General features: G+C 37.8%; 1 protein-coding gene across 1 annotated transcript in view; it reads left to right on the top strand.

Moving 5' to 3' along the window:
• plch1 (phospholipase C, eta 1) overlaps positions 1 to 25,217 on the top strand; it is an 89,772-nt gene extending 64,555 nt beyond the window's left edge. The window contains exons 11-25 of the mRNA XM_051870920.1: positions 415 to 522; positions 6,113 to 6,274; positions 9,796 to 9,858; positions 10,894 to 10,979; positions 14,190 to 14,287; positions 15,843 to 16,022; positions 17,460 to 17,567; positions 17,659 to 17,783; positions 17,868 to 17,952; positions 18,037 to 18,183; positions 20,474 to 20,553; positions 20,938 to 20,997; positions 22,178 to 22,535; positions 24,719 to 24,747; positions 25,070 to 25,217. Of these exons, the coding sequence (XP_051726880.1) occupies positions 415 to 522; positions 6,113 to 6,274; positions 9,796 to 9,858; positions 10,894 to 10,979; positions 14,190 to 14,287; positions 15,843 to 16,022; positions 17,460 to 17,567; positions 17,659 to 17,783; positions 17,868 to 17,952; positions 18,037 to 18,183; positions 20,474 to 20,553; positions 20,938 to 20,997; positions 22,178 to 22,535; positions 24,719 to 24,729 (1,671 nt within the window). The 3' untranslated portion in view covers positions 24,730 to 24,747; positions 25,070 to 25,217. The remainder of the gene's footprint in view (positions 1 to 414; positions 523 to 6,112; positions 6,275 to 9,795; positions 9,859 to 10,893; positions 10,980 to 14,189; positions 14,288 to 15,842; positions 16,023 to 17,459; positions 17,568 to 17,658; positions 17,784 to 17,867; positions 17,953 to 18,036; positions 18,184 to 20,473; positions 20,554 to 20,937; positions 20,998 to 22,177; positions 22,536 to 24,718; positions 24,748 to 25,069) is intronic.
• Positions 25,218 to 26,620: the final 1,403 nt, after the last annotated feature.

The raw sequence follows: 26,620 nt of genomic DNA, 5'->3' as shown, positions 1-26,620 counted from the left end.
GAGAAAGGCTTACCAAAACAAAGTTACGGGGTTGTCCTTTTTCACGTTTTCTGGGTTGGGAGATGCACCGGGGACCCAATTATAGCACTTAAACATGAAAAAGGTCAGATTTTCATGATATGTCCCCTGAGAAAACATTACATTTCAGTCTTCCTGAAAAGAAAATGTTACTTCATTGGCCCTGGGGCTGCTTACTACACTTTTCATCCGCCTGTGGCCAAGAGCCATTAATATGGATTCAGTTCTAGTATCAATATCTGAGGTGCTGTGTCAACACACACCGGCTGTAAGGTGCTGTCGATGGTTTAAACAGAGGTGAAACACTATCTAACACTCAATAATGGGGTTGTTTGCTGACAAGTACTGTAAAAAAGGATTATGGAAGCATTCATTGCTCCCTTTTTTTGTCTGTAGGGGAAACGTCTTCCTCCGTACCTGTCTGCAGATGCTGAAGAGGGTGAGGTGTCTGACGATGACAGTGCTGATGAGATTGAAGATGACTTCAAGCTGAAGAATAGCATGGTAAGACTGACACACACCGGTTAGGATTGAGCAGAGGGATTGATCACTAACACACACACACACACACACACACACACACACACACTCAGCAGAGAGATTTCAATCATTTCTGTACGTCTGGACAGGCACTGAAACATAATGATTACAAAAACGAAAAATGGACAAACCCAGCGATTGGGTCGTTTTAACCCAGCGGTTGGGTTAAATGTTTGCACAACCTGCTGGGTAGTTTTATTTAACCCAATTATTGTTTAAAAATGACTATATGTCTGGCTTAAAATGAACACAGAATAGGTTGGAAATTAAAAATCAGACACATAATTACTAGAGGCAACAATAATATTCAAAGGTGAACATTTATTAATAAGCAGTTTAATAAATGTTTATTGTTTAATTATTATTCATTAAACTTATTAATAAATGTTCATTTCCATCCTGTTTTGGGTTCATTTTAAGCAAGCAATACAGTTATTTTTAAACAATCATTGAGTTAAATAAAACTACCCTGGTTGGGTCAAACATTTAACCCAACCGCTGGGTTTGTCCATTTTTAACCCATCTTGGGTTGTTTTTTTAACTTAGTTTTTAACTATCTGTAAATTCTGACACATTCAGAGGTGTGAAGTTAGTGCTATTCAGGTTTAACTAGAAGTTTTTGTGCAAAAAAATCAAGGGTTTGTGTACTTCTTTGAGAGGCAGCCTAATAAGTGAAACCAAAACAAAGTCAAAGAAGCTTAAGTTTATTGTAAAAAACTAAATTTAAATAAAAAAAATTATTGTAACCATTCATCAGTACTCAAGAGCTTACAGTGGAAAATATTACCCCCCTTGTTTGCATATGACACACGTCAAACTCAATCAAGCTTATGTTTTAAAGTCTCCCTGCAATCAATAATTTTATCCCTTAAAACTCATCTTTGATAATTAAAATGGCGTTTTTTCCTGTGAAAATAATTTCTTAATGCCTTAAAATAGCTTGAATGTAACTCTACATCCTTGCATCATTTAGTATACGCAGCCTCATGAATATGCAAATTAGTCTCCGCCTCCACTCAATCACACCAGCTCGGGTTACCTGATCCACTCGCTCAACTCTAAACGCTACACAATGTCAAGTGTAAATACTGGTTTAATTCATCCATATAAGTTTGAATCAGAAACTGATTCAGAAGAAGAAGAGGAAGAGTGAATTATACAGGCTCGTCTACTTGTTGAATGGTAATGCGTTTTATGTATCTCTCTCTACAACATCGGACACATAATGCTAATTGATATAATTAGCCTTTGGCTTGACTACGTTATCAAACAGCTAATAATGTTACACAAACCATGTTCCCGTTCACCATCTCATAGTCAGCATACTTTGAAGCGCTTTGAACATCATAAAAAGTTATAGAAGAAAAGCGTAACGGGATTGGTTACGTTTGTGACGGTAGGAAATGAGCGGTTTTTGAAACTATCTTCGATACACTGCCGTTTTAAGGAGAAAATACTGAGCAGTAATGATGACTGATGAATTTGCACATGGTTTGCATATTAAAAACACCACACAGACATATAAACAACATTAAAAACTTTTCACCGCAGGGGGACTTTAAGATAAAAACAGAGAGAGAAGCTGTGCAACAGATACTACTAGCATGTCAGCGCCTGTGAGAGAGTAAATCTGCGGGTCTCCCTCGAGCTGCGGCACAACAAAGTACCGGCAGTTTATGAGAGCATAAGCTATGAAACACTTAAGCTCTGTAAGTAATGATGGAGGTTAGCGGCACAATAATCCTCTCATGTGGAGCATCCGCCTAAGTTCGAGAGTGAATAGCTAAACTCATCTATGCCGTCTGTACATTGATATTGTACTACTACTCTTTATGTACAAATACCTTATCAGAATTACAAATAAGATCATGTTGCACTTTCAAATTTTACATTTTTCACTTTTCCACTACTCAAGCTACTCAAGTTTCACTCTTTCTTTTCACGCGTTATCGCCCTATCCACCTCTAATGAAAATCTCTCACTTTTGATGGAGCCAGTATTTTGTCTGGCTGCCTCCTCACACCGTTCTGGCTCACAGTGAGCTGTTGGTGTCCGTCTCTAAAAGCCGATCAATCACAAGCCGAACCCCTGGGGAGCTTCTGTTTTTGTGGAAACACCTCTTATATGCAACAACATGGCCATTTGCCAAGAGATCCATCCAGCAGCGCTGCCATTAATAGAGCCTGCTTTACAATCAGCCTGTTTCGTCCAGATTTTGATGCTGAAATCGATTTATTTTCCTGGACTTATCAACAATAAATTGGTTTCCTAGTACTTATTTTGTTGATCTTGAATGAAGAATGCTTTAATAGCATTTTAATGTACCCTTGCAAAATATTCATGTTGTTTTGTTTAGAAGCAATTAATGTTTAATGATCCATTTAGAGAAGTCATTGCTGGGAGCCAATTAAAGGTTTCTATCCTTCATCTCATTACATGCCTACTTTAACGTGTCAGGAAATACAAGAAGCACACCGGCCCTGCTGGAAGTTGACGCTCATTATGGCTGAGAGATTTTAAAGCCATTTATCTGGTCAAAAAAAAGAGAAAGAATTCAAACAAAAACAACCTATATTTTGCATAATTGGAACACTTTGAGCCCTTTATTGCTCTCTCAGATCAGTATGCCAGGCTTTGATTTTTAATAAAATGACTCATGAATAGCCATTGAAGTAAAGAGATGAAGAACACACATCACGAGCAGTGCATATTTATTTTGGTGCCCAAATTAAAGTTACACAATTAACACTGCATGTGTACCCTTGTGGAAAGGCCGTACACTGGCATACTTATTATGGAAATTATATACTTAAAATTAATATAATTAAGTATGAACTGAATGTAATGTTTTCACACACTTAATTGTATCTTAATTGCCATTAAATGGCAAATGGATCAGAGTTTTTAAATTAATAATAAATGCAATTAGCTGAACCTTACTTTGCTTTTTGTGATCCACTCAAGTAGTGCATCTTGATTTCATAATTACTTCTCTTTTCTTTGTAATATGGTTAAAGTACAGCCGAATATACTGACAAGCATTTATGGTAAACTAGAATATATTGTTACATGTAGGTACTATAGTAATAACTAAAAATTATGCATAATTACTTGGAATTAACCCTAAACCAATCCCTAACCCTAAACCAGTTAATTATTATTACTCAGTACTTAAATGTATAATTACAGTGTAATACTGACACCTTAAAATAAAGTGTAACCTTTAAATGTACTAAACTGCAACTGTGTAATTACAAATATATTTAAAGCATGACAAAAGATTATTAAAACAATAATTTAATATCTGCTTTCATTTATCACTTTTAATTTTGCATTATTACAAAGTGCACTTTTTTAAAAGTGTGTTAAGAAACAGTCATGAAAGTGTACTTTTATTTTATTAATAATATATTATCTGTAAGCATCTGTAAGCATTTTATATATATATATATATATATATATATATATATAAGCAGCATTTCTGGTAACACTTTAGTATAGGGAACATGTATTCAATATTAACTACAACTTTTCCCTCAATAAATGGCTAATTTACTGCTTATTAATAGTTAGTAAGGTAATTGTTAAGTTTAGGTATTGGGTAGGATTAAGAATGTAGAATAAGGTCATGCAGAATAAGGCATTAATATGTGCTTAATAATTACTAATAAACAGTCAATATTCTAGTAATATGCATGCTAATAAGCAACTAGTTAAAATAAAGTGTTACCGCATTTCTCTAGGGCTTTTCACACTTCGTTAACCCCGGGTTAATATCATCATTCTAAACCTCACTTTTAACCCCAGTTAAAGGAGCGTTTCACACTCGTAATTTACAAGCAGGGTTAGCACCACTTTTTACCCAGGGTTATGAAATGGTTGTGAGTCCGGAATGCGGTTGTGAGTCATGAAAATTTAGTGGTGTGAGTTCGGTTATAAAATGTGGTTGTAAATAAGTGAATTGTGTGTGAATGTAACCGTATTAAGGACTCAAATACTGGACTGACAACCGGATTCTGCTGCTGTGTGAACATGGCCATATTCACATGCTTCGGACAGTCACAAAAACACAGCACACTGTATAAACAGTAGGCTATGCTTCAACGTTTAAGGGGAAAAATGCCAAATGGTGACAGAAAATGTGACAACTGGAGTGAATTTCATTCTTACCTTTATATTCCGAAAAGTCCATTCAGTATAAACTTGATCATAGTGTCGCCAAAGAATAATATGAGGATGTGCAACACTAGAGCCTGTATGAAAACAGCTCGCATGCTGCGTTAGTCCAATCAATGACGCAAATATGCAAATAAGGACTTTAAAGGGTTAGTTCACCCAAAAATGATCCCCAAGTGATCCCATTTTTGGGTGAACTAACCATTTAACCCACGGTTTAGGAATGTACAGTGTGAAACGTAAGCATATGAATACCCAGAATGAGTTGTTAACCCCAGGTAAATTATGAGCAGTGTGAAACGTGAAGCAAGATAACTCAGGATTTGGTGTACCCGGTGTTAATTAGTTCAAGTGTGAAAAGCCAGTCTGTGTATCAGAATCGTACCTGGAAGCAAGGTTTCAGTGCTGTTCCTATTTTTGCTGAAGCATGTTGAAAATGTTCTATAAACCTGTTTATACAACATTTCGTTCTGGTTCTCGAATCTGATTGGCTGAGAGTTCTTTCCAGCCGTGCGATATTCTACCAGTATCACTGTTTGTATCACTCCGCTTGAAGCGACTGTCATGGCGGCCGATCAAATCCACCATATTTTATACAAATACTACACTTGTTGTACCACGAACTGTAGTTTTAAGTGTTTTTTTAGGCTAGAATGTAGTTGTTTAGACCTGAAGTATGTGACTCATATTTAATCATAGTGTCTATTTTACTATTTGTTTTGACATTTTCGGAGATGCGAGCTCCAGGCCGTCAGCGGCCGTTCAGTGCTCGTGTACCCGCCGAGAACAGCTTCATCTCGGCCAGTCTTTCGGGGATTTGCCGCTGGCTCTTATAGTGGTAAAACATGAGATATAATAGAATTAGTAAAGGAGCCTTGGTCAAACTGTCAACTTGAGATTTGAATCTGTGGCGGAAGGAAGTAGTTCTGCACAAAAGAGGGTTTTAAAGACACTCCGTTGTTATTTCTTATTTATTTATACACTCGTAGCCGTGCGATATGGCTGTATATCAGAACGCTGTGGTTACCTACGGCCGAATCACAGCCGTGCTGATATACAGCCATATCACACGGCTACTTGTGTGATATTGCTCATTTATCAACACAATCTTTTGCAATATAGAGTTAAATAATATAGTAAAATAATGGAGTGAGCTATTCTCCAATAATTTGTAAAAATATATGTCTGTATCAGGCTTGATGCAGGATAGACTTTCTATTCTGTAAATCTGACTTTATTAAGGCAGTTAAACAGTTTATATCTTCAGTTTTCAGAGTGTAAGTGGTCTTAGAAATAATGGACACTATTTTCTTCTTTAATCTCTCAAGAATATTTATGTAGACTGCACATTTTGACACCAAACCTTTCTGCATTTCAGTCTAACGGGCCCAGTCAGCACCAGGTGGAGTCCCACATCAGGAAGAAGCTTGACTCTCTGATGAAAGAGTCTCAGATCGGGGACAAAGAGGACACAGACAGTTTCTCTATCCGAGCGCTGCTCCGTGCCACCCATGAGGGCCTCCAAAGAAACCTACGCAAGGTAGCATGCTCTTTCTAACTCTGAAATTCTGTGTAGAGATATTATGATGCAAGAAGCTGTTCTTAAAACAAGAAAATACAAACCCATTTCAGACCCTACTATAAGAGGCAGCTCTAAAGAAAGAAAGAAACAGACAAAAACAGAGAAAAGAATTAAATACCTAATCAGCGCGCACACATTAGTCTTGCAATCCAGAAAAAGACACGGAGCATCCCTTAATTAGCATTCGTTCCGCCTCTCTTCTTGCCCTATTATTAGACTTTGCGCTCTCTAAACATTCATTTTGATGTGCCGTTTGTAATGCACAGAGGGATTTTCTCTCCCCTCCAGTGTTCCTGCATAATATTTATGGAAAAAAACAGAGAACCGTTGAGCGGGCGCTCAAATTAGGAGTCTGTCTGGAGATGATTTTAAGTTAATGTTGCACTAATTTTAAGCATGACTGCATGTAAAAACGTCTCTCTGTCCATGCGTGACCGCAAATACTCATTTGAATATATTTTTACACTCAAATGTTTGAGTTAGAATTAGATGCATTTAAAAGGACCGGTTCAATCACAAAATGGGAAATAAGACATCATTTACCAACCCTCATGTCATTTCAAACTCATTTATAAAACGCTCGTACGGCAGAAAATTGGGTGTACAGTCACACCAAACTTTGCATTTATCAATATGGACGTGAGCGGTGGCTACAATCAAATCTCACGTCAGGTCTCAGCTTGTGTACGCAAGTAAACTTAGCGTGTTCTGGCGGAGAATTGTAATGAGAGCATTTTGTTCATTTAGATTGATGTTGAGTTAATTTTACCCAGAAAATTGGATTGTTTATTTAACCCAGCATAATGGGTTGATTCATTTTTACTGTAATACTAGCTTATCCTTTTTTACTTCATACATGAATTAATGTTTATGGATTAACTTAAATCCTCTAAACTTTTTTTAAATACTCCAAACAGCCACTGGTTTTCATGATAATTCCTTTATTTTCCATCATATTTTATAGTATAGCATATTTTATATCGTTTTTAATACATATTGCCTACATTTAAGCTCATTTAACAAATATTAGAAGTAAAAATTAAACATTTAGAAGTAATTCAAGTGTAATTTACCAGTCTCTGTTGTCCTGTTTCCACCGTAACGGCGCTGGATCCCGTAGCGGAGATGGCTTACGTTTGGCGGGAGAACTGCTAACTTCAGACCGCCACCTGCGTTTCACTCGTAGCCGAAACATTCTGTGACTGACTCCATAACCTGTCCATAAATAATCAGTGTACAATTCTAAGAACATATTTTAACACCCTAAGTACTTATATTCTGTATCTTTTTGAATAAAATCATAAAATTTGATGCAGTTTGATCCATCACGTGAAAAGACCAATGCGACACTCGTTTAGATGACTCACATCGCACCCCTGTATGTTGCTTTGCATGAAATTAAATGATATACAGAACAATAACAAATTTTTAGATAAAATAAAACGTACACAAACCTGTATTTTAACCGAAGACATACACCAATTTGACGGAGCTGCACTGCTCTCTCCTGAAGAGGGTGCAAAAAGCCCGCAATAAATTGTTACGTCAGACCCAGGAGCTGGGTAACGCAAAAACTACCCAAACACTGGGTTGTTACGTCCGACCCAGGATCTGGGTAACGCAAAAACTACCCAAACACTGGGTTGTTACGTCCGACCCAGGATCTGGGTAACGCAAAAACTACCCAAATACTGGGTTGTTACATCTGACCCAGGATCTGGGTAACACAAAAACTGCCCAAACACTGGGTTGTTACGACTGACCCAGGAGCTGGGTAACACAAAAACTACCCAAATACTGGGTTGTTACGTCCGACCCAGGATCTGGGTAACACAAAAACTGCCCAAACACTGGGTTGTTACGTCCGACCCAGGATCTGGGAAACACAAAAACTACCCAAACACTGGGTTGTTACGTCCGACCCAGGATCTGGGAAACACAAAAACTACCCAAACACTGGGTTGTTACGTCCGACCCAGGATCTGGGAAACACAAAAACTACCCAAACACTGGGTTGTTACGTCTGACCCAGGATCTGGGTAACACAAAAACTGCCCAAACACTGGGTTGTTACGTCCGACCCAGGATCTGGGTAACACAAAAACTACCCAAATACTGGGTTGTTACATCTGACCCAGGATCTGGGTAACACAAAAACTACCCAAATACTGGGTTGTTACGTCTGACCCAGGATCTGGGTAACACAAAAACTGCCCAAATACTGGGTTGTTACGTCTGACCCAGGATCTGGGTAACACAAAAACTACCCAAATACTGGGTTGTTACATCTGACCCAGGAGCTGGGTAACACAAAAACTACCCAAATACTGGGTTGTTACGTCTGACCCAGGATCTGGGTAACACAAAAACTACCCAAACACTGGGTTGTTACATCTGACCCAGGAGCTGGGTAACGCAAAAACTGCCCAAACACTGGGTTGTTACATCTGACCCAGGAGCTGGGTAAAACAAAAACTACCCAAACTCTGGAAAAATAACCAAAAAAATGACCCACAAGGTTCAACCCAGGACTTGGGTATAAAAAAAAAACAAGATTTTTTAGAGTGCAGCCATTCATCATCAAACTAAAATGCAGTCAACCAAACATAAATGTTACTGCTCAATTTAAATGGTCTGCTGTAAAGCCCAGCGCCCGACCACACACATTTCTGTGCATGTGAATGATGCTGTATACGTGGATATTGGAACACGAGTGAAGTACAAAGCCTTGTTTACATAACAAATAATAGTTTAGCAACCAAATGTTGCATGGCAAATATGGAAGCATATTTGGATTCTTGCTGAATGAGAGAATGAGTCCAATGCCGTTTCAGTTTCGCTTTAAATAAATTCATTTTGGCTTGACGTGTGTTGTTTATAACGAATGCCACTATAGCCTAATTTGTGTTTTATTTTATAGTTAAATTTATAGCTACTTATTTTTCATTCTTGTTCTGTTCTGAATACTGTTAAATTTAAAGGATTTGTTGTGGAGTGAGGGGAAATCAGCCTAGGCTATAGTGTTTATAATGTTTGTAAAGGTTTCATTTTATTTACCGGTATTTAATATACATATTAATTAATATAATTTTTTCCAGTTACGAGGTTAACGGGTGTTTTTGAAGTAAGATCAGTTTCTCTTTCATGAGATTACTTCCTCTTCTTGGCCAGTTTACGTTCGTATGTCATAAACTCTAGGGGCGAGGCTTCTAAACCGTGAATTTTTAGGGGCATGATATTCAAATGACGATTGTTTTTAGCCGCCACATTTATCAACGTACGATCATACATACGATGGGATCGGCAGCATAAGAATGTTTGATGAATCACATGTGAACCCTGTCGTAAGATGAGTTCTGCTCTTGTTTCTATGTTAGATTGATAAATGAGGCCCATTATTTCTATGGAAAGTCCTCATAAAACATAGAAACTCAATGTGTGTGTGTGTGTGTGTGTGTGTGTGTGTGTGTGTCTTCCAGAATTCCAAAGATGGCATGAAGAAATCCCAGAGCCGCTCCTTCATCAGCAACCTCAAGCACAAGGTCAGAATAAAGACCTTTTTTGTCTTTCTCTCACTCTCTCTTCTTTTTCTTTCTCTCTTTTCTCTGGCTCTTTTGCAGAATCAGGTCTGACTATCCTACTTCCTGTCTGTCTGTGCTGTCAAATATTACATAAATCTGTCCTTTTTGCTGCCCAGAGGCAGAAGGATTTGAAGAATAATAGCTATCGATTGACTGAAGTGTGAAACAGATCATAAAGATGCATCAGTCATCCTGATCAGTTATCAGAGGGCCATTGCTGGGTCTCTTTATTTTAAGCATACATTTACTGAGGTTATATAACAAAATACATACATTGATTAAGGCTCTCATATTTCATTCTCTCCATAAAAACACTCAGCGTCTCTTACATTGAATGTGGTTGGTGTGTAATTCAGCACCTCAATAGCAAATCAATGAAGTGAGTAAACAAGGCTTGTGGTCATTGCTCCATAAGTTTGATCATGGGCTGTTGTGCTGGGCTGTCTACACTTTATTGATTTTTTATTAAAACGCAATCAGGGCTGTCAGTGTTGTGTTGCGGTTTCTCGTCTCCTGTAGATCGCGTCCGTCATTCCTACAGGAGGTGGGCAGGCACGTCTCTCGCATTTCCTCCCACTCTCGACATTTGTCTGTGTGTGTGTTTATGAGGTCTCAAAGGTTCTTCTTTTGTTAGTAATGAGCTTAAAGCCTATAATTACTGTGGCTGTTATACATGGCTCCTCATGGCCCTAAAAAAGTTACATGATTTGGACACTAGTCACAAGCCTGGCAAGTATTAATCCTTGCTACACACACACTCGTGTGGTTATGTTAAGTATGCCCTTTAAAACGGGCCAGAGCTATTCTGTTCCTCTCTGTTGTGTGTAGGAGGAATTTCATTACCTCCCATCCAAAGCAAATGAGTAAACATTCACTCCATGTACTTATTTAGCGTGCTGGGTGTGTGTGTGTGTGTGTGTGTGTGTGTGTGTGTGTGTGTGTATGTGTATGTGTATGTGTGTGTGTGTGTGTGTGTGTGTGTGTGTGTTTCCACAGAGACACTCCAAGTCAAGGCTGAAATGTCAGAGCGTTGAAACAGATGATGACGGGCAGCAGGAACCATCAGGTGGACAATTCAACAGGTTTGTCTGTCTGTATATCCGTAATGCACATTTTCTGTTTATTAACTCTTTAAGAAAAAGCTTTTTCACAAAACTTTCATGGTCTCCTGAATATTTTGTTGTATGAACATCTGAACATACAATGAATATACAATAAGTGACCACAAAACCATTATAAAATGTATATATCATCTAAAAGCTGAATAAATAAGCTTTCCATTGACGTATGGTATTGTTAGGATAGGACAATACTTGGCTGAGATACAACTATTTGAAAATCTGGAATCTGAGGGTGCAAAAAAAATAAAAATATTGAGAAAATCCAAATGAAAGTCCTTAGCAATGCATATCCACTATTTTTGCAGTAGGAAATTTACAAAATATCTTCATGGAACATGATCTTTACTTAATATCCTAATGATTTTTGGCATAAAAGAAAAATCGATAATTTTGACCCATACAATGTATTGTATGGCTATTGCTACAAATATACCCGTGTGACTTACGACTGTTTTTGTGGTCCAGGGTCACGTATATCATAAGAAAGAACAGTGTCTCTGTGTTTAAACGAACAAACAGTTTATTTTAGCTTCATGCATTTCTTTTTATCAACACTTGAATGTGGGTAAATTTCATTAAAAAAATCAACATTTTAAACAAAAAATTGAGAAAATCACGTTTTTGTCAAAAACTAAGCCTGGATCGGATTCAGGACGATAATCAAAACACAGAGGAAGTAGATCAAGCTTCACAGTCATTTCCTCTTCATGAGTTCGACATTTCGTTCAGTAACATTAGGCAGTTTTGATTTATATGCTGTTTAATGTTTGATGATCGTGTTATTTTACATGTGCGTCAGCAGTGCTTTGATCACTTGTTTCTGCTTCTTCTTCACCTGTGGTTTGATCCGGAGAATCTCTTTCAGAAGATGTGTAATAGCGCCCCCTACCATATAACAATAAAAATATGGATTGCCAGAAAATTCTTTCAATGGCGGGGAAGCGTTGTGTCATAAATTACGGAAAACGGTGGGGAAAAAGTTAAACATTTAGATTTTAAAAAAATTATTAATTAATATACCATATTTGTGTATGTATACACTACACCTTTCTAAAGTTTGGAGTATATACGATTTTAAAAGTTATTTTCTTGATCAAAAATATAGTAAAAACAGTAATATTATGAAATATTATTATAATTTAAAATAACTATTTTCTGTTTTAATGTATTTTAAAGTGTAATTTATTTCTGCGATCAAAGTTGAATTTTCAGCATCATTACTCCAGTCTACTCCATATATATACATATATATATATATAATATACAAGAAGCTGTATAATAATATATATAATAAATCATAGTGATCTCGAGCTTTTGAACAGTACATTAACTCCAAAAAAAAAATGCTAGGTTAAAAACAAGCCAAGTTGGGTTGAAAATGGACAAACCCAGCGGTTGGGTTAAATGTTTGACCAACCTGCTGGGTAGTTTTATTTAACTCAACTATTGTTTAAAAATTACTGTATTGCTCGCTTAAAATGAACCCAAAATATGTTGGAAATTAAAAATCAGACACATAATTACTAGAGGCAACAATAATAATCAAAATGCAAACATTTATTAATAAGCAATTTAATAAATGTTTATTGTTTCATTATTATTCATTAAACTTATTGATAAATGTTCATTTCCAACATATTTTGGGTTCATTTTAAGCAAGCAATACAGTCATTTTTAAACAATTGTTGAGTTAAATAAAACTACCCAGCAGGTTGGGCAAACATTTAACCCACTGGGTTTGTCCATTTTCAACCCAACTTGGCTTGTTTTTAACCTAGTATTGTATATCAGCTACCAGCACCAGTATTATCCCTCTCTTCATCTGAATTCCACTGGAGCTTTATTCATTGCAGTCTTCACGGTTTGCCGGTCTTTTACCCTCCTTTATTCGAGCTAGAAGTGGGCCATGGCCCTAGGTCTTTTCATAGATATCATGATGCCGCTCGAGCACTAAAAGATAAACCTAAAGTACATGTGTGCAAGCATGAAAAAAAGAGAGGGAGACGAAACAACTGAAATGCTAATGTGTAGTGGCCTAGGTCAGAGAATGAATATAACATTGAGCATAACTGGTCTGTGATGAAAGGCCGACAACCTGCAAGTTCACATGATCTAGGTCTAGGTCAAAAGTAAAAGAATCACTCCACCACTGTGATCCAGACACCTGTATCAGCTCCTCTTCATCATGTCATCATCATTTAATGAATTTCTGCTGCCATGATTGCTGGACAACATGTACAGACATTTCATAAAATCACAAAATAGATTGGCAAATTAACTGTAAAATAGAGCTGCATTTTGTGAATAAGTCGCTATAACTTATAATGAGCCTAATTTACATATAGGAGACATGTTTGTGCTGAAGAGATTTATATTGAAATGCACTGAAATAACCGCGAGCACATGCTCAACTGTTTCGTAGATTCACCCCATAATGTGGCAGTCATGAAGGGATTGTTAGTGTGTTATGTTAATGAGAAGTTGCCATCATTTGTATGCTTAATGGGCTACATTAACAACATGAGGAAAGTCATTTGTAATGAAACCATCACTCTGCAAGGGGCTTTTCTTATCTTTAATTTTCCCCTGATTTCCTAGTCTAGGATGCAGTGATTGATTTAACAGGGTGCTGTTAGCGTTTGAGCTGAAATCTGAATCTCAGAAAAAATCTCACTGCAAATGAAGTGTTTGAAGATGCATCGAATAATCTTTTATGAGGACATTTTCATTCGTTTATATCTTATCTGAGAGCAAAAGTTTGGGATCTGTATATTTTTTTAAGTTATTGAAAGAAGTCTCTAATATTGTTACGATATATTAATATTATTACAATTTTAAATAATTATTTTCTATGATAATATATAGTAAAATGTAATTTATTCCATATTTTTCAGCATCATTACTCCAGTCTTCAGTGTCACGTGATCCTTCAGAAATCATTCTAATATGATGATTTGCTGCTCAAGAAACATTTCTGATTATTATCAATGTTTAAATCCGTTGTGCTGCTTAATATTTTTATGGAAACCATAATACATTTTTTTGTTTGCTTGTATTTTAATGATTAAGAAAATGATTTCTTATCTGTGTATCTGGCCTGGAGCAAAGTCATTACATCTGATCTGTAAGATGTTTCAAAAACTTCCAATATTTTGCTGTTTCTGTCTTTAGAGGTGGAAGGAGAAGGAAAACGATAAAGCTGAGCAGAGATCTATCAGATCTGGTGCTCTTCACCAACTCTGTGGCCTCTCAGGAGTGTTTAGACGAGGGTGAGAAATATTTCTGTTTTACCTAATTATTATACCTATTGTTGATCCAAATATATATGTATGTATGTATGTATGAAGATGCACCGATACTAAATTTCTCCACCGATACCGATAGCTGATTATTTAGAGTGATATCTGCCGATAACGATACCGATAGTTTGGTGGTTCTGCCTTTTATATCTTCTTTTAAATGAATGATAATTTAATTATAATTAATAATTAATCATTATATTTTTAATTATTATATTTTGAAAGAAATGCAAATAAAAACTTTATTCTCTCCATTTCGTCCACTTGATTCAGAGTAACTGGTATCAGTTATAAACAAACACATTACTCAAATTATTATTAACACACATTAACCAAATTCTGAAGATTAAATTAATATTTCTTAACTTTCTGAATGTTATTAATTCATATAATTACTATTAATATTGAACGTCAAACTGGTTTCTTAGCATTTTCTTTACACAGAGCACAAATTCAGTGCAATTTCCTGCCCTCTTTTGATTGACAGGATATATCGGCCCTGATTATCGGCTGTTTTTAAACTATCGGCCGATAGTGTGAAAATTTGCTTTTATCGGCCGATACTGATTATTGGTCGATATATGGGTGCATCTCTAATATATATATTAGGGATGCACAATATATCAGCCACCATATCGGTATCTGCCGATAAATGCTAATTTTTAATGTTATCGTTATCGGCCGATATATCAAAGCTGATAAATAATGGATTATTTTCTTCAGCTGAGACACTTCAGATGCGCACTGTTCGCATTGATGCTTGAAATATGATTGAAATCACTTCAAAAAGGAAAATGCAGTTAAGTGCAACATGTGCAGCACAAGTCTGTCATATAGGCTACATAAAATTATAACAAGAACATTATAATTGTGTGTATGGGACATGGCTTTTAATGGTGAGACTTTTGTTTTTGTAATCAGGCTCTCAAAAATTATATAAAAATTTTGATTTAGATTTATCGGCCAATATATCAGTTATCGGCTTTCAAATATAAAGAATTATCGGTTATCGGTATCGGCCAAAAATTTCATATCATTCATATATATATATATATATATATATATATATATATTAGGGATGCACAGTATATCAGCCACCATATCGGTATCGGATGATAAATGTTCATTTTTAATGTTATCGTTATCAGCCCAATAAGAAAATGTGGCCGATATATTAAAGCCGATAAATAATGGCAGATGCGCACTGTTCGCCATGATGTTCAAATTGCTTGAAATATGATTGAAATCACTTCAAAAAGTAAAATACAGTTAAGTGCAACATGTGCAGCACAAGTCTGTCATATAGACTACATAAAATTATAATGAGAACATCATTATAATTGTGTGGTTGGGACATGGCTTTTAATGGTGAAACTTTTGTTTTTGTAATCAGGCTCTCAAAAATTATATAAAAATTTGGATTTAGATTTATCTGCCAATATATCGGTTAACGGTATCGGCCAAAATTTTCATATCGATGCATCCCTAATATCTAACCCAGACTTTCTCACATCTTCTCTCTCAGGATCGCCCTTTAATGTTCTGTCGTTTAGCGAGACACGAGCTCAGCACCTGGTGCACCATCGATCTGAGCGCTTCCTGACTTTTAACCAACAACAGCTCTCTCGGATCTATCCCTCTGCCTACCGGATCGACTCCAGCAATTTTAACCCACAGACGTACTGGAATGTTGGTTGCCAACTAGGTGAGGAAAGACATGCAGATGTCCACACACAAATAAACTCACATAAATACAAACATGCATATGCAAAAAACTCTGTTGTTGTCATGCATAGTTTCAACAGGTGTGAACTGCCCCCCCATCAGTTATGTAAGAATACTGAAATTATTAATCAATAACTGAGTCACGCAGATATCTGCATATGTAAATTAGACTGAACATTATCATATGCACTTTGTATACTGACAAACAGTCATTAACTCACAGCATGATTACTTAAAACCTAATATCAATATTAATGTGATAAACATTTAAATTTATTATATATCTTATACAATGTGCAGTCTCTTATGCATATTCAAGATTTATCCATAAAGAAACTTTTCACTGATTTCCATTGATTTTTGTAAGCTCACTTACTGATATTGTGTGTAAAGATTTAGATCCATAATATCCAAATTACCAAATGCACCTCTGACCCAGCTGACCCCCCTTTGTGAGTGTATTCGCACATGCGGTGTGTTTTAGCATGCATGTTCCCTGCTGCACGTGTCATCTGGGTCTTGGTTGTGCGGATAAACTGACAAGCTAGCTCACTTGTGCAATTCTGCATGTGCAAAGTCATTTAGGAAAATGCACACACAAGCACTATTCACAAGAGTGACGAAGCTTTTACAGAGACAAACACACATGCAATGGGGACCAAAAGTCAGATACTTACTAGTGAACGTGTGTTTGTTTTGCATTTTTTTTCAAATTTGCCAAATATATATAAAAAGTAGGCTTTTATGCTTAACAAGACTGCATTTATTTGATTAAAAAATAAAGTAAAAACAATAAAAATATATTTTACAATTTTAAATAACTGTTTTCTATGTGAATATATTTTAAAATGTAATTTATTCCTGTAATCAAAGCTGAATTTTCAGCATCATTACTCCAGTCTTTAGTGTCACATGATCCTTCAGAAATCATTCTAATATGATGATTTGCTGCTCATGAAACAAAATATTTTTGTGAAAACCATGATACATTTTTTTCAGCATTCTTTGATGCATAGAAGTTAAAAAAATAGAATAGTTCAAATGAATAAAAGAAAGAGAATCAGAAATTAACCTCTGTGTGTGTGTGTGTGTGTGTGTGTGTGTGTGTGTGTGTGTGTGTGTGTGTGTGTGTGTCATCATAAGGGTCCAATAAACAAGAGTAAATTGGAACTTGTGGAGCCACAGCTGAGTTCTGCACCCTGATTGTTTATTGAATAAAATGTTTACCAGGCCATGATGAAACTTCGTCGTTTGTTAGCCATCCAGTTTTTTTAGCTTTACACAGCTGAATAAATACATGAAATTATTTCCTAGAATAAAATCATGAATAAATGAAGTAACGATGGATAGGTAAAAGGAAAGAAAAGAAGAACGGAAGGAAGGAATAAGACGGTTTGTCTTTTGCTTTCACCCACAGTGGCTTTAAACTACCAGACGGAGGGTCGTATGATGCAGCTGAACAGAGCCAAGTTCATGGTGAATGGAGGCAGTGGCTATGTGCTCAAACCTGGCCCCATGTGTAAAGGTACACAAATGTGTTCAAAGTACTGTTAAATCACAATATGAAACCACTATGCTTTGTCATTATAGTTAAGAGTCTTGAAAATCTGTACCAGGCTCCTTTAACCCACTGAATGATGATCCGCTCCCTGCAAATCCTAAGAAACAGCTGGTGATAAAAATCATTAGTGGACAGCAGCTGCCCAAACCTCCGGATTCAATGCTGGGAGACCGTGGCGAGGTGAGCAGGTGCCTCCTAATAGGACATTTCCTATGTACTATTAATGCAATTAATATATCTGACGCTTGTGGACTTCATTCACAGATCATTGATCCTTTCGTTGAGGTGGAGATTATTGGTCTTCCGGCTGATTGCTGTAAAGAACAGACCAGGGTTGTGGATGATAATGGTATGGCTTCATGTGAGCTTATTTGAACAGAAGGAATTAGGAGGTGTTAACCTTTGTTAACTGTTGGTGTGATTGGTAATGCAGGATTTAACCCTGTGTGGGAAGAGACCCTGTCCTTCACACTTCACATGCCTGAGATGGCTCTTGTGCGTTTCCTGGTCTGGGATCACGACCCCATTGGACGGGACTTTGTGGGCCAGAGAACCGTGGCTTTCAGCAGTCTCATGCCAGGTAAAAGATATTCTATATGTGGGTGTTTCTTGGACACTTTTGGACCTGTGGACCTTTAAATTAAATTAAACTGTTACAACAATTTTGACAATTTTGAAACACAATAGTGTATTTACATATACAGTCTTTTTTTTTTCTGAATCAACAAATAATATTTTACCTTGAAACATCACGTGTGTCATTTCATCAAAACATGCTCTTCACTGACACTGTTGTCTCCTTGGTGCACTAACTTTTAAAATAACTAGTGGCGGAATTTTTCGTTGAATTATTGTAAGTTATATAAATCAATTATATGCATTTTAATGAATTATTTAGTGAATTAATTATACATAATGCAGTGTTTCCCATTAATTACCTCGACTCGAGGTATGGCAGCTCGCCATAGTCTAATCTGTCCTGCCACAGCTTCATAATGAGCCGAAAATATTTTAAAACTTCTCATAATAACATTAAAAATCTGTAACGTTGTTTTCAAATGCGCAATATGGCTTTGTGCCCTTATCAAATCGCAAAAGACTGCGATTTAATTAAATAAGGCCTAGTCCACACGTACACGGGTATTTTTATGAACTGAGTTTTTCTTCGTTTTCTTCTGTTTCTTCGTTCCACATGAAAACACAAAAACACACTATGAAGCGCTATCAAGCTCAACTGCAGTTTCCGTCAAAAAAGCTCAAGGATTTATCTCTTGCAAGTGTAGAAATTAGGACAAAAGTATTTAAATTGTTTATTTAAATACTGTAGCATACTTATTAAATATTCATTTTCATTTATATTACAGTGCATTTGTTTTACAATATATGGCTATTACTGTCATAGGAATAATAATAATAATAATAATAATATAAGATCATTCTTTTTATTATTATTATTATTATTATTATTATATTCTAATTGTTTGGCTTCCTAAAGCACCAGTGTCAATGTAATGTAGACTGAGACACTATATCACAACTAAAAAAAGGGTTGAGTCCTGTTTAAAATTTAGATAATTTTTTTTTTTTTATGCGACCTTCATGTAACAAAAATAAAATTAAAAACTGTTGCAGTAAACTCACCCCTGGGACATAAAAGTGCCTTTAATAAACAACCATGTTCGTTAAAGGATTAGTTCACTTCAGAATTTCCTGATAATTTACTCACCCCCATGTCATCCAAGATGTTTATGTCTGTCTTTCTTCAGTCGAAAAGAAATTAAGGTTTTTGAGGAAAACATTCCAGGTTCAACAGGTTGAAGGTCCAAGAAGGGCTCTACATGATCCCAGACAAGGAAAGCGAAACAATCACTCATTTTCTAAAAAAAATAAAAATTATATACTTTTTAACCACAAATGCTCATCTTGCCCTGCTCTGTGATGCGCCACGCATTACGTAATCACGTTGGAAAGGTCACGCGTGACGTAGGCAGAAGTGCCGATCCAGTGTTTACAAAGCGAACATGCAAAGACTAAGTCAAATGCCCTTTACAAAAAAAGGTAAAACAACAATGTCAGACGATTTTGAAGTTGGAGTTTTTCACCCTACCACGGTACTTCCGCCTACGTCACGCGTGACCTTTCCAACGTGATTACATAATGCGTGGCATCACAGAGCAGTGCAACACGAGCATTTGTGGTTAAAAAGTATATAAATGTTTATTTTTTTAGAAAATGGCCGATGGTTTCTCTAGATAAGACCTTTATTCCTCGTCTGGGATCATGTAGAGCTCTTTGAAGCTGCACTGAAACTGACATTTGGACCTTCAACCCGTTGAACCCCAGTGAAGTCCACTATATGGAGAAAAATCCTGGAATGTTTTCCTCAAAAACCTTCTTTTCGACTGAAGAAAGAAAGACATGAACATCATGGATGACATGGGGATGAGTAAATTATGAGGGAATTTGAATTCTGAAGTGAACTAATCCTTTAAGTGTGTGTGAACAGCGGTCACATTAACAGCTTATTAAATAACTAATAGAAGCAGATTAAAAAGAAAAAATAAAACCATGAGGAGACTGAGATAAACTGATGTAGAACTCATTATCATGTGTCATGTGATCATGTCGTTAGAGTAATGGAGGCCTGAGGTGCTGCTGTTGGACACGACTATTGCTGAAGCTGAACTATCTCTGCCCTCACATAACGGTCTCGCCAATGAAAGACATGCTTCTGTGCTGAAGCGCCAAAATACTGATAAAATCATGTCTTTCTTCCTGCTTTTTCAATTTTATTTACTCTCTAAACATTCTCACAAATGCCTTTCTTCCATCCCATTTTCAATCATTGCTCCTCTTTCCCACTCCCACAGGATATAGACACGTTTATTTGGAGGGAATGACAGAGGCATCCATTTTTGTCCATATCACAGTGCATGACATCTATGGGAAGGTGAGCTCATGACTGCACAGACAGCTGTACCTAATGAGTTTGATAAAGATCCACAGCCATTTCCACTGGGCATGTTACCAATTTAAATTCGACACTCTATTTCGTCATACGTTTAATAATTAGATCAGTTCATATTGATTAATAAAGTGCCAGGAACTGTGGTGCTTTGATTAAATTAAAAGGTGTGAAAAAGCTCAGCTGGTTATCATAACAATCTTTTGTGCAAGCTGTTGTTTCTGTCCATTTCTGCTGCGGTATAACCAAACATGTGACATTTGGTTCTCATTTCCATCTCAAAACAGAGAAAAAAGGATCTGAAATAGTAAAATATCTTTATTGATCTTTCCCCCCATTGACATTTTATTGAACCTTTCTACTTTCCAGTGGAGTCCTTTAGTCCTCAACCCAAGCTATACCATAATGCACTTGCTAGGAGCTAATAAGGTACCCTGGCTATGTAGTGTACTGCATGATAACTGCATGAGCGTCTACTAATGTTTCGATGTGAACACTAAGCTGTTGTAATCGTGCAGTTGTATGAACGCGTCTTTTAAAGTTCATTTTGTCCTCATTTTTGTAATCTTGTTTTGGTCAGTTTTGTCCTTGGTTGTAAAGCTGGATTTGTTGCTTCCTGTAAAATTTTGAAGGCTTGAAAAATGAGAGATGGTTGAATGTTACAAATGAATATGCTGCCATCTGTTGGATTTAGTCAGTAATGCAGTAGTTTGCACAGGAGCAGAAGTGCTGTCTGTTTGTCACTGTGGTCTGTACAAAGATTGCCATTGTGTGATTATGTTGAAGTTGACTGTTTAAAATGAACATGTGACATTGCATGTGTGTATTGTTATTGTCTCTGATTATTGTTTGATTTAACCTGCAACCCAGCAACAATTTGTGTGTGTGAGTGTGTGTGTGTTTGTGCGTGTGAGTGTGTGTTTGTGCATGTGTATGTATGTGTTTGTGCGTGTATGTTTGTGCATGTGTGTGTGCATGTTTGTGTGTTTGTGTGCGTGTGTGTGCGTATGTGTGCGTGTTTGTGCATTTGTGTGCGTGTGTGTGTGTACGTGCATGTGCGTGTGTATGTTTGTGTGTGTTTGTGCATGTGTTGGGCGCTTGTGTTTGTGCGTGTGTGAGTGCATCTGTGTGTATGTGCTTGTGCGTGTGTGACTTTGTAAATCTGGTTTATCATAAAAAAGACATCCTGGGATTTTCAGAAATAGCAAATGTTTGTAGGTTTTGCAACAACTTCCTCTCCTTAATTTTGCAAAGAGAGGAAATGCAAATATATTATTTGTAATTACTATATATATGGTATATATGTTACCACCAGTACCAATAGGTCACCATAAAATCATATTAATATAAAAAAAATGAATACATGAACACACATTTTTGCCCTTTTGCACAAATCATGCACAAATCATGCATCATCAACCCGTTGGGTTTACAAATTAAATTCAAAAGTTTAAACCAACGGTTTTGTTTGTCCATATTTGACTCAAACATGGGTTGAAACAACCCAGCATTTTTTAAAGTGTATATACATACAATTTTTGCTGTGTCCTAAAGTGCTTAGATAAATATCATCTGCTGAATTCTCTCTTTATCCCTGTCGGTTTCTCAGGGTCGTCAGCTGCGGGGTTTCAGAGGCTTATTTAATAAAAGTTCCAAGTCCTCAGTGGACACAAATATCGGAGTTCCACCTCGTAAACGATCTATAACCGACCATCTCCTTCGGAGGACTGCCAGCGCCCCTGCCAAGGGCCGCAAAAAGACCAAGATGGCATTGGCTGAAGCTGCATATGACAGAAAGCACAGCACTGGGGAGTCTCAACCCACTCATGTAGAGAGGAGAGCGGGGAACAGAAAAGCCCTCCAACACCGCCCGGCATCCATGCCCCTGGATAAGATCCTACAAAGTCACCTCAACCTGTCCACCCCAGATAGGGAGGGGCCTGATCCTGGAGCTGACACAATCATTGGTCAGTTGCTTATATAATTCCCTTGACATCCCCTTAGGGACCGTGTCATAATAAATCAGAATGAAAGCTGTTACACAATGCATGAATATATATTATTACTCCTACCATTATAGCCATAAGGCATAATTAGACTGGATGTTCTTCAGTCAAATCATTAACACTACAGCACCTTTGTGAAAATAAACAGTTTTTCCTTTGCTTCCGCAATCCTCTTAGAGAAAAAAATGCACATTTTCAGTATTTATCTATTCTTTAACTTATACTAATAATTTCATTGTTTATGCAACCTTTTCACATGCTCTCTATTGTTTCACAGTCCTTTTGAAGGGATAGTTCACCAAAAATGTAAAATTCATCATTTATTCATCCTTATTCTAACCCTGTGTGACTCTTTTTCTTGTACTATTCAAGATAAAAAGACATTTTAAAAAATTAAAAAGAATTTTCATTTTTGGGTAAACTATCCCTTTAAGTATTGCATTTAGTTCTTCTGCTGGGTAGGGTTGCACCAGCCGTTCGTAAGTTCTTTCTTAATGGAACGTAAATGGAACGTAAAGTCCCCACTAGAGGCTTATTAACTACTAGCTAGTTTGAAACTAACTCTGTACTTTATTTGGTTGCACCATTTGTTCTTAAGGCAGAACATAGCTAGTAGGTCGTAAGCTCTCCGTAAAGTAATGCATAGTCGCATAATATGACATGCACAACACGAAGCACACAGTGGCGTGCTGTTTAGGACGAATTCGTGTTGAAGAGACGCTAATGTAACCCCTCCTTTTCGAACCACCCCCTCTTAGTGAGACTCGAACCTGGGTCAGCCAGCATGGGAGTCAGGCGCTCTAACAAGGAGGCTAAAAACCACAGTTTCTAGCGTCAGTCGCTAGAGCGCCTCTTGAGATCAGGAGAGTGAGGTTAACATGCAAAGCTCTTACTAGCCTACGTCTGTTACACTCACCCCCCTAAACCTCACTCCCATCCGAGTCACGGCACCAATGTAACCCCTCCTGTTCAAACCGCCTGCTTTAAGCGGGACTCAAACCTGGGTCCGCCAGCATGGGAGTCATCTGTTACATTAACAAAGTAATCTCTTCACATAATGTTCTCTCTCTTAAAATATAAGCGAGTCAGCATTATCATATATGTCTATAAAATTGAAGTCTGTCAGGTAAAACAAAAGCATATTGATACAGTTCAGTCAGTCTGCTACTTTATTCCAACCGTTACTCCTGATCAGTAAATATTTAGTTTATACATAAGCTGCTTTTTCACTGAAATTACCCAGAACAATTTGTCAGAGGAACTTATTTCCTCCAGACCTGTTGCTGTCTGTGTATCCATCTCGGTCTAAAGTACCGTGAAGAAGAGTTTGGTGACATAGGACTGCGCACGACTTTCCAGTTCCCGCTGGATTTCGTTCTCCGCATATCAGCTTAATAAAGCCTGAACCTCGCCGTCGGTCCATCGGTCATATTTTTTAAACTCCATTGTTGGTTTGAATATCAAGCAACTCTTACTGCATGCACCGCAACAGACTTTTAGAAATGGTGGTTGAAATAAAACGCTGTGTGGAGTCAACCAATCAAACTGCTGCATGAACTCAACCAATCAGCATGTTCAGCGCACAAAAGTCCCACCCTCGAAAGTTCCTGAACTTTGAAAAAGTACTACCTCGCAAGCAGGGACTTTATGAGGGGGAAGTTTTACCCAGAACTTCATTTAGACCCTGGTTCCTGTGGTCGAAACACATTGAGTACCACCCCAAAGTCTCTAGTTCCTGGGGAAAGTTCCTGCGGTGGAAACGGGGCTTTTGAAAAAGTACTACCTCGCGAACAGGGACTATCTGAGGGAGATATTTTTATCCGGAACTTCATTTAGACCCTGGTCCCTGCCATTGAAACACATCGAGTACCACCCCAAAGTCCCTAGTTCCTGGGGAAAGTTCCTGCCATGGAAACGCGGCTATAGAGTTACACTTCAACTGAGTTTAATGGTGCAACGCAAAAATATTTAGTTGTGCGTAAGTTGTAACTTTTATGTCAAAACTAGGCTACGTTGTAACTTACGCACAGCTGGTGCAACGGCCCCTGGTCCCTTTAAAGTATACAGACTTGCAGGCTATTCTTTCTTTAATACCTTAACTTGCCTTTGTCTTGTTCTGTCTTTACTGTTGTGCTTCTCTATAGTAGAAAACTGAATAGGAAAACCTCTGCAGGTAATCCACAAGCCATACTCAGGTCGACTCACCCAAAACATTCCAGTTTTAAGCCATTGCACCAATGTTTCTGAACAACGTTTGTTTTGTTTCATAAGAAAAGTAATCCATCAAAGCTTTTGGGGGGGAAAAAATCAAATAACTGGATGTTCCCCATGCACCTACACAGTGCCATTATCAAACTTCCTTCTCACCATCGTACTTGGTGGTACATTCCATTTGTCCTGTGTACAGAGTGGCGTGTTTGACGGTCTGTGAGGGTGTTTTTGTTGTTGTTTTTCGAAGTTACTGACAATTATCTCCTGTAAAATGTCTTCCACAGATTCCTTCCTCCTTGAGAAACCCAGATCCATCTCAGTGGATCTTCTCTTTGAAATGTCTGCCTTCAAAGAACCTGATGTACAACACATTTCAGTCTGTAACACTGAGCTCAAAGATACAAAAGAAACTCCTTACCTGGTCATTGTGGGCAGTAGGGAAAGTCTGAGTGATTCTCACCAAGAACACTCAAGAGGTGGTCTCACCCAGACTGAAGCAGATAAATTATGTTCTTCCAAAGGGCCAACAGACCACCGGTCAGGTCCGTCAGATCGACGTAATGATGGCGGTAGCTTACAGAGCGAAGGAAGTCAAAGAGAATTTAGCCAGTTGGAAGCTCCTAAAAAGAACATTCTAACTCCCAAGGCAGCCACGTATTCCACGACCTCCTCCTCTTCCTCTTCTTCAGGTACCAAATCGCACCTTCCTAGAATGGATCTGCAAGACCAGAAGAGTCAAGTGTCCCTCCAAGACAGTGCTCTCTCTCGCCTTATTGATGCCATCTCGTTAGATAACGAGTATGACACTTGTGAGTCCATATCTGCTCTGATTGGCCAATTGGAGCTCACTGCTGAGCAGAGCACCCTACTTCTGTCCAACTCACAACCCCTGAAATATATTCCATCTGACCTCCCTCATCTCAACAACGAGCTTTCGAGCACTCCACTAAAATCTGTGCGCACAACCTCAGAGCTAACCGTGAGACCTTCTAGTCCTGAAACGACTGAACCTGAAGTCTTTACCATCTTGGATGAGGAGGTGCTTTCTCCTGTATCTACAAACAGCTTTTCTCAAAACAACGACTTAGTTGACTCTCCTGTGGTGAGCCAGGGATCCTCACCCATCAAGATGCCTGGAAATCTAAAGCAAAGCTATAGCCATTCCAATGGTTCCTTCAGGAACTTTGAATTCGAAGGTTACAGAGAAACTTCAATTAACAGCACAGCCTCTGACCGCTTCTTGCTGTGCCAGGACTCAGTAAGCAGCAGTCTGATGGAGGTGGAGATCAATGTGGACGGGGATCCTTTAGACAACACACTGACCCCTTCGAGTCCGCTTCGAGATTTCAGAAGCATCCAAGGCTTATCCCCCTATCACGTACCAAGACTTGGACCCTCATACCATCCTTCTCCTGTTCACTCCTACTCCACAAACACATCACCCTTTCACAGACACTACCAGCCTCCACACCAGAATCAGTTCTCCAGCACCTACCTTACTGGCAAATCCCAACCAAGGAAGTTTAACTGTTATAATGACACCAGAACAGATACCACAGAGGCGAGGCCCCAGGAGACGAGAGACCAAAACAGCTTGGTCAACCGACACAAAAGCTCTTCGTCCTCAGAATGTCTTGCAAAGACTCAAGGCTGCCATGCTTTGTTAGAGAGGGACTTGTACACACCCGTTTCAGACTACGACATGACTTCAGTTGAATTGCAAGAGCCAACTCCACACAGTCAGGCCTTTCCTGTACCTCCTCCTCAGATCCACAACGGACTCTCCCCAGCTTCTTCTTCCAAGTCCAAGAGCCTGGGAGACCTGACCTCCGAGG

Source organism: Ctenopharyngodon idella, chromosome 18 (assembly GCF_019924925.1).
Source record: "Ctenopharyngodon idella isolate HZGC_01 chromosome 18, HZGC01, whole genome shotgun sequence".
Classification (NCBI taxonomy): Eukaryota; Metazoa; Chordata; class Actinopteri; order Cypriniformes; family Xenocyprididae; genus Ctenopharyngodon; species Ctenopharyngodon idella.
This window is presented reverse-complemented; position numbering and strand designations above follow the sequence as displayed.